The sequence below is a fragment of the Montipora foliosa genome, chromosome 6, assembly GCF_036669935.1.
Source record: "Montipora foliosa isolate CH-2021 chromosome 6, ASM3666993v2, whole genome shotgun sequence".
Lineage (NCBI taxonomy): Eukaryota > Metazoa > Cnidaria > Anthozoa > Scleractinia > Acroporidae > Montipora > Montipora foliosa.
Genome location: NC_090874.1, coordinates 28,743,975 through 28,751,474, shown reverse-complemented (window position 1 = coordinate 28,751,474; position 7,500 = coordinate 28,743,975). Strand labels below are relative to the sequence as shown.

General features: G+C 39.7%; 1 protein-coding gene across 7 annotated transcripts in view; it reads right to left on the bottom strand.

Moving 5' to 3' along the window:
- LOC138007093 (centrosomal protein of 83 kDa-like) overlaps window positions 1-7,500 on the bottom strand; it is a 622,454-nt gene that overhangs the window by 87,902 nt on the left and 527,052 nt on the right. For all 7 annotated transcript variants that reach the window (XR_011123993.1, XM_068853816.1, XM_068853815.1 and 4 more), the window contains one exon: window positions 1,785-1,846. Coding sequence is in view for 6 of the 7 variants with exons in the window: in XM_068853816.1 (XP_068709917.1) it covers window positions 1,785-1,846 (62 nt within the window). In the remaining variant the exon portion in view is untranslated. The remainder of the gene's footprint in view (window positions 1-1,784; window positions 1,847-7,500) is intronic.

Sequence of the window (7,500 nt, the reverse complement as noted above, 5' to 3'; positions counted from 1 at the left end):
CACCATGCTCGTTTCTTTGCAACACAAGGATGAATTGATGGCAAAGGGGCAATGTCGGCTTCAAAATGATTATTTTCCGCGAGAGGACTAGGGCGAGTTCCAAAAAAAACACCTTTTTAACCAAGAAGAGTTATTATGGTTGTACTAAAAGAGCTCTTGAACAGCAAAAGCGGCCTTTGTTACCTCTCTTCAGATGGCCAGCGCGAAACGCCTCCATCTCTGAAGTCGCAACGTTATGCGCAGTATGAGATGTGGGGTAGAAAACAAGAATCTTATAATCGGAACAGATCTATTCGAAATGCAAGAATCTGACATCGCTCATAGCATGAGATTACGGGGTAACCATTGCGTACAGCTGGGTCACAAAAAAGGGTCTGTGACATTCGGATGTTGTTAAAGCATCATTTCATTTTCAAAAGTAATTTTTTTGACAAAGAGTAAATTTTCTTGAACCCATTTCATTAAGCGTATCTAATGTCGTAAGCCTCTCTTCGTACAAGAAAAGAAGGAAATAAAAAAACAGTGCTTATTAAAACCATCTCAAGAAAATACATACATGCTATTCACCATCTGGGAGGTCCATATAGGGAAAAACTGTGCCCAAGGTCTTGAGTACAGCCCCAGGCCGCAGGCCGAGGGATGTACTTAAGGCCGAGGCCACAGTTTCACCCTATACAATTCAACATTTCATTGCACTTAGTAAAAAAGAAATTACTTTGAGATTTTGCTTGAATTCCGGACCAATTGCCTGGTCCGGATGGAAAAAAGGTGGACTGGCCGAGAGCTCATTATTAGCCAATCAGATTCAAGGATTAAGGATTCCAGACCACTGAGATGCTTCAGAAAAAAATAATGGATTTTATCCTCTAACTATTGTTTTCATTCTTTCTTTAGTGGGGTCCCGAATGGGGGTATAGATGGGGATCCAGTTTGGGGGTACCTGCTCAAGACATATTAAAATTTCCCTTCAATTCCATGCACAAACCGCTGTTAAATTACTCCAAGCATCCTTGAATACAATATCTCTAAATATGAGTTTAAAGACGTAAAGCTACCAGTTCAAAAGAGAGGAGAAAAGGGCTTAACAAGATTAAACAAGGCTTCCCATAACATGATTATCTCGATAGTCAGTCAACGCGATGGTGTGAATCCTTCTAAGATGCAAATCGAATGTTTACTACCAAAGCTGCTGACTTACACGATAGTGTGAACATAATTTCTTGACTAAAACCTAAGTGCACTTCAAGTATGCTTGAGGTGCACCTGAACTCCAGTACACTTGAGGATCTAGTGTGAACCCACCTATTCCCATGTCTTCTGAGCAGTTTCATTGACAGCCATAGAATTAATTCACCGAAAAGATACCAAAGGACCAAAATAGTCCCAAAGACGGAACAATCACAGCCGACTAGTACTAAATGAAAAAATAATTCTGTCACACATTAGAAATTATGCACCATAAGTAGATGTCGTCGAAAACAACAGCATTCTGAGCGAATGGGATTACAATTTTGTTTCTGCTGGTCAGCAAATTAGCATTTGATTTTACCGCTATACAGTGTAGTTTTGAACAATGTATATGTCAACATTTCTCTAACGCAGGAAAAAATGTGTTCTATTCATTAAAAATGTTGTACAAATGAGATTACAATTTTTGCTAAAAACAATACCCTTCGTCTAATTTAGGTTTGAGGTTGCTAAAACAAAGCAATGTCAACGTTCTTATCACCCCATAAATCATTTTTGTCGCTATTACACAATTGGTAAAAATGAACGACACTCACCTTTGACATTGATTCTGCAGTTTCTGCTGCTTTAGTTTTAAATCTTGACTTCTATGTTTCTCCTGTAAAGAACAACACGTTCTCCTTAAATAAGAGCCACTGGAAACATGGCAATATCCAATAAATGGCTCAACTTGAAAATTAAGTGGTTAAGGTGGCAAATCAATTATTATGAAGAAAAAAGGGTGGTGGAAAGGCGAAAATAGCAGAGAAGCACAGAGAGGGGTATATATTAATCCTAAAACATATTATAGAAGCACTGCTTGTTGTATTTTTCCTATTTCTCAAAAAGAACTTCAAGAACATCATACAAAAAAGAGAAATATACCATACTAAAAGAAAAAACCGAGGAAGGGTGTTTGTAGTTTTCACAGACTATCATTTTAATAACCCGCAGTGCTTAGGAAATTAAAGGACTAATGAAAGTAACGGTGGTAAGGAACAAAGCTAAAAAATGGGAAAAATAGAACCAGGATCTAGCTAACCATTTGCAGCATGAAAAGAAGCTTGATGTGACAAAATGAAACATTTGTGAGAACTCTCAAAACATTACCCAGAAGAAGAAGAAGAAGAAGAAGGAAATGCTGACAAATGTTGATTAACAACTGGTTGATGCGTCGCGTCAGTGTGCTTCGAGAATTAAGGCACGGGCGAAGTCTTGAGAGCACGGAAGATATGTAAGAGTTGGAGAGCAACCCTAGCATCTTGAGTGCCCTCAAAACTTGCCAAGTGATTTAGTTCTTGATGGAGCACAGCTGACACATGAACCAGTTGTTTGATAACACTTTCAACTAGGTACCTTAACGAGGTAGAGGAAAATGCCCTCTGATATGCTTCAATACGTTGTCGAAAGCATCCCATTATGCTTCAACGATCTCATCTCAATTCGATAAAATTTGATGGGTGAGTTCATGCATGAAAATAAACTTTACTTTCTGATTGAATTCAAGATACTGTTTGATTGGTTAATTTAGAACTGACAACATTGCTGAAAATTCGACTTGAAAACACTATAAAAAAGTCATTGCAAATGTCCTTAATATTTCCTCATTTACAACGCAAAGGAAAGTTTTAACATGCGTTCCTGATCGAAGATTAGATGTCATGGACAGAAAAAGTGACGTGCACATAAACCTAACCCTAACCCTTTCAGCCGTCAGACTTCTTGACAGCACTTTGCTGCTGTGGTGCAATCGAGAAATGGAAGGTCGTGAGTTGTAGCGCACCAAACTCTGCTCTCTGTGGTGACCAGATAATGCCATAATATGGAGATTTTGGATAACAGCATTTGACCACAAGGTGGTCGCAATGGCCCTGGCGCTGTGGTTGGTATAGATTTTCGAAAGTTTTGCTGCCTCACTGATGCTTTCATCAAGTATTTTGAGAGCGATCAGACGTGTATTCCACCAAACTCAAAAAATGCAAGTCCTTCACAACATAAAACCTCATGGATGTGAGAAATTGGCTCAGAAAGAATATAAGAGACGACACGACAATGTAGCAAGGAAAGTTCATTGGGATTTTTGTAACAAGAATGGGTTGGAGCATACGGAAAAGTGGTATGAGCATATCCCAGAAGGTGTAGTAGAAAATGAAGAAGTCAAAGTTTTGTGGGATATCAATGTTTAGTTTGACAATGTGATACAGGCAAGAAGACCTGACATAATTGTAATTAACAAGAAAGAGCGAAAGGGGATAATCATCGATATTGCTGTACCAGCTGATGTAAGAGTAGGGGAAAAATAAAGGAAAACCGTGGAAAAATACCAGGACTTGAAGAGAGAGATCGGAAGATTGTGGAAACTCAAAATGGTAGAAGTCATACCTATAGTGATAGGAGCCCTTGGAAGTGTCACCAAAGGATTTGATAGGTGGATTGAAAAGCTAGGGATACCATTTAATGTTGGAGTAATTCAAAAAACTGCTTTGTTGGGAACTGCGAGGATTTTGAGGAAAGTGTTGGAAATGTGAAGAAGACACAATTCTGTTAGCCTTTGGTCATTTGTTATGACCCGCCTAACAGAAGAAAAGACGGCAATGACAACAGCCAGAACATGATGTTAAATTTTATAATAATAATAATAATAATAATAATAATAATATTAATAATAATAGTGGAGCTCTGCGCGCGCGGAGCACCATAGTTAAGAAAATATGGTAACCCATCGATGTGAGAAAATTTGGTTTTATAGCCATAACGTCATCAACGTACGTTCGTTCGTTCGTCCGTCCGCCCCTTCATGTATGCCAATGTGACTAATACACGTATCCATATCACATTGGTTACGGTTTGCCGCCCAGCCAAGCTTTTAATTTTTACTCTGGGCATCCAGACGTTTGTTCTGCCATAATAATAATAATAATAATAATAATAATGATAATAATGATTGCAAGGGATGATGAGAATGAAAAACCCAAGTACCAGAAGCGTGTTTTGACTGAGGAAAAGAACATTGGCGATTTATTTGATAACATCACAGAAGCAAGCACTTTCTGGAAATCGTTGTGGGAGACGAGTGGTACTGGGAATAGTAATTGTCAATGGTTAAAAGAAATCGAAAGCGCCATGGCTATCAGTGTTCCGGATCCTGATATCAACCAATGATGGGAATTAACAACAGAATGTGGAGCTAAAGTCGTACGTAAGAAACGGAACTGGAGTGCCCCTGGTCCTGATAGAATCGCCGACTACTGGTGGAAGTACGCGCACATTCTTCACGGAAAAGTAATAGAGTGCTTCAAAGCTATCTCCGCCAAGGAGGAATATCCATTGTGGTTCTCAGAAGGGAAAACAACACTCATCCCAAAGCCAGGAGAATTCATTAGCCAGAATCAGAGACCAATCACATGCCTCAATACTCTCTATAAGTGGTATATTGCGTGCTTAATGACCCCAATGAACGATCATCTAACAGAGTATAACCTTATGGAGAGCCAGCAAAGGGGGGTACCACGGATAATCTTTTAATAGATAGAATGGTACTACAGGACTGTGTGCGAGGAAGAAGAAACCTCAGTATGGCCTGGATCGATGTGAAGAAAGCCTATGATTCAGTAGATCATGGTTGGCTATGTAACGCTATGAGACTGCACAAGTTCCCCCAATGGATCAGTGACACTATAAAGAACATATGCGCTTCCTGGAACACCAAGATCATTGCCAGAACGAAGAATGGAATTCAGATATCCGAACCAATCCGCTTCACGAGGGGTCTACCTCAAGGGGATTCCTTATGTCCCAGACTATTCACCTTATGCCTGAATCCTGTGGCGTGGATGCTACGAGCAACAGAGGGATACAAGTCAAGTAAGCCAATTATTGCAAAAGTAACAGATCTGCTGTTTATCGACGACCTTAAAGTATTTGCACAGTCTCAAACCAAGTTAAACAAGGTACTTAAGTCAACTCAAGAAGCATTGAAAGACATTGGTCTTGACTTGAATCCAAAGAAATGCTCAGTAACGAATGTCAAAGGTGGGAAGCAAGTCTGCGATGGAGCTAAAGTAAACCTGGAGGGAACAACGGCGATTGCGAGTTTAAAGGAGTAGTGTAAGTTTTTGGGTGTATTAGAGAGCCTAAAACAGGAAGACACAATGGCCTTGAAGATTGTAGGCTGCGAACGCAGACGTATTTCCGGCGGTCGTTTCTCTCCCCCGAAAAGTAACGTCTGCGAGTTCGAGCTGCAAAACGATTTCTGTGACGTAAGATCTTTTGTTAGGTTTTTGACCAATCAAATTGTATGATAGAAGCAAGCTCGAGTTACTCTTGTGCGACTTCGCGCAATTGCGTGTCTGAAATACAAGCTATACACGTAAGATTCTCAGTTGTGGAGCGTGATTATGAGTGATATAAACAACCATGAACGAAACTCCTAAGAAGATTTCTCACGATTGTGAATGCTGCATTCTTTGTAGAGGGAATTTCTCGGCGGCTAAGGAGAAGATACGTGTGTTTGGTAAAAGCAATGTTGACATATGTTCTTTGGTATATCGTGCCACAAACGTTGATCTTTCTGTTTACGTCGACTGTGAAAAGCTGGCCATTTGTCGCACGCAGTGCTACAATCGTATTGTGCGATTCAAAAATGCCCTGCAAAAGGTGGACAAAATTAGCGAAGAAACTAGGGGATATTTTGGCGGTAGTGTTTCCCTTCGTGTAAAAAGGATGGCGAAAGACAATTGCAAGACACTAGGCATGATTGATCAAGTTACATGTAGCTTATATCAATTGTTTATTGTAGAATTTCATTATCATATGATACATGTTCAATCTGCACTGATCGTGGTTAGCAAAAGCTAGTCGAGGCGAGCAGTGGTTACGCGTGTATAAAAGAGAGAACAAGTAGAGAAAGCTATGGTATTCAGTTGTGTTTCACCGACAAGACATGCATTGTAGAACGAACAGGTATACAAATAACTAGTGTACAAAGCATGCAGTCAACTAAAACAAGTAAATATCTAAAATCAATAGAAAGTGCAAATATCAGAAGCCAGATTATTAAGTATTTTTGTTATTAAGACAGATAAATCAATACAGTCATTTTCTTCTGAAAGTCTTTGGAGTAGGATACTGTGGTTTTTAATTTTAAAATTGTTTTTGGATAGATGGCGAATTTCACGAGGTAAACTATTCCAAATTTTTACACCATATATTGAAAATGATTTAATTTGTTTGTCAATTCTTGAGGGTTTAACAAACTAGTCACCTCTTGAAGATGATCTTGTGTTATATGAATAAATGCTTGCTTAAGAAATCAATAAATCAGCATTATTTGGAGTCGATAAATTGTTAGATATGTCATGCATCAGAACAGCTGCAACTGATTTACGAGAATGGGGGACTGCACGGAGACGTACTAGAGACTAACATTTATCAGTGACAAATAACATGAGCCTCGTCGACAGTAACTGCTCTGACAGATTTCCGGTACAACTCGCTCATTGCCATTTTCCTCCATGTTTCGTATCCTAGCCATAGTTCAGGTGATCCGAAGACAATTAAATATTCCCCATTCTTTACTTCTTTCGTTTGTTTTACGGTGGCTATTTCAGCCAAAGATACGGCAGTGATTCCCAGGGAATTTAGCCGCAACACTTGATCTTTTATCAGGCTGTTAAGCGGAGAAATCACGACGATGATATTAAATAATCTTGTCAGTTGACTGCAAGCACGAGTAAACCAACGGCAAAGCATGGTAAATCAACGACTTTCCAAAACACGTTGGAAGATTTACGAAAATATCCTTCTTCTCTTGAACAATGTATTTGATGGACTCCTCCTGGTGCGTATTCAAACTGTCAAATCCAAAAACATTGCAAACCTGGTTGAACGCATCGTTGAACGCTTCTTCCAGTGTGTCCGCCATTTTTTCTCCACGAGAATACGTGGTTATACCGCGCACGAATCCTGCGAGTTAGTTCTGGATTTTTTAGAGCTAAACGGTGATTGGTGAATAATTCTTACGTCACGGAAATCGTTTTGCAGCTCGAACTCGCAGATCACTTTTCGGGGGAGAGAAACGACCGCCGGAAATACGTCTGCGTTCGCAGGCTATGAAGATTGCTGCCAAGAAATATATCCAACGAGTATCTGTCATCTGGTCCAGTCCACTTTCGGATTGGAACAAAGTCAACTCCACAAATGAATTTGCTCTATCTGCATTCATGTATTTGATGTGGACCCAAACATGGCCTCTGGCAGAGCTCAGACAAATCG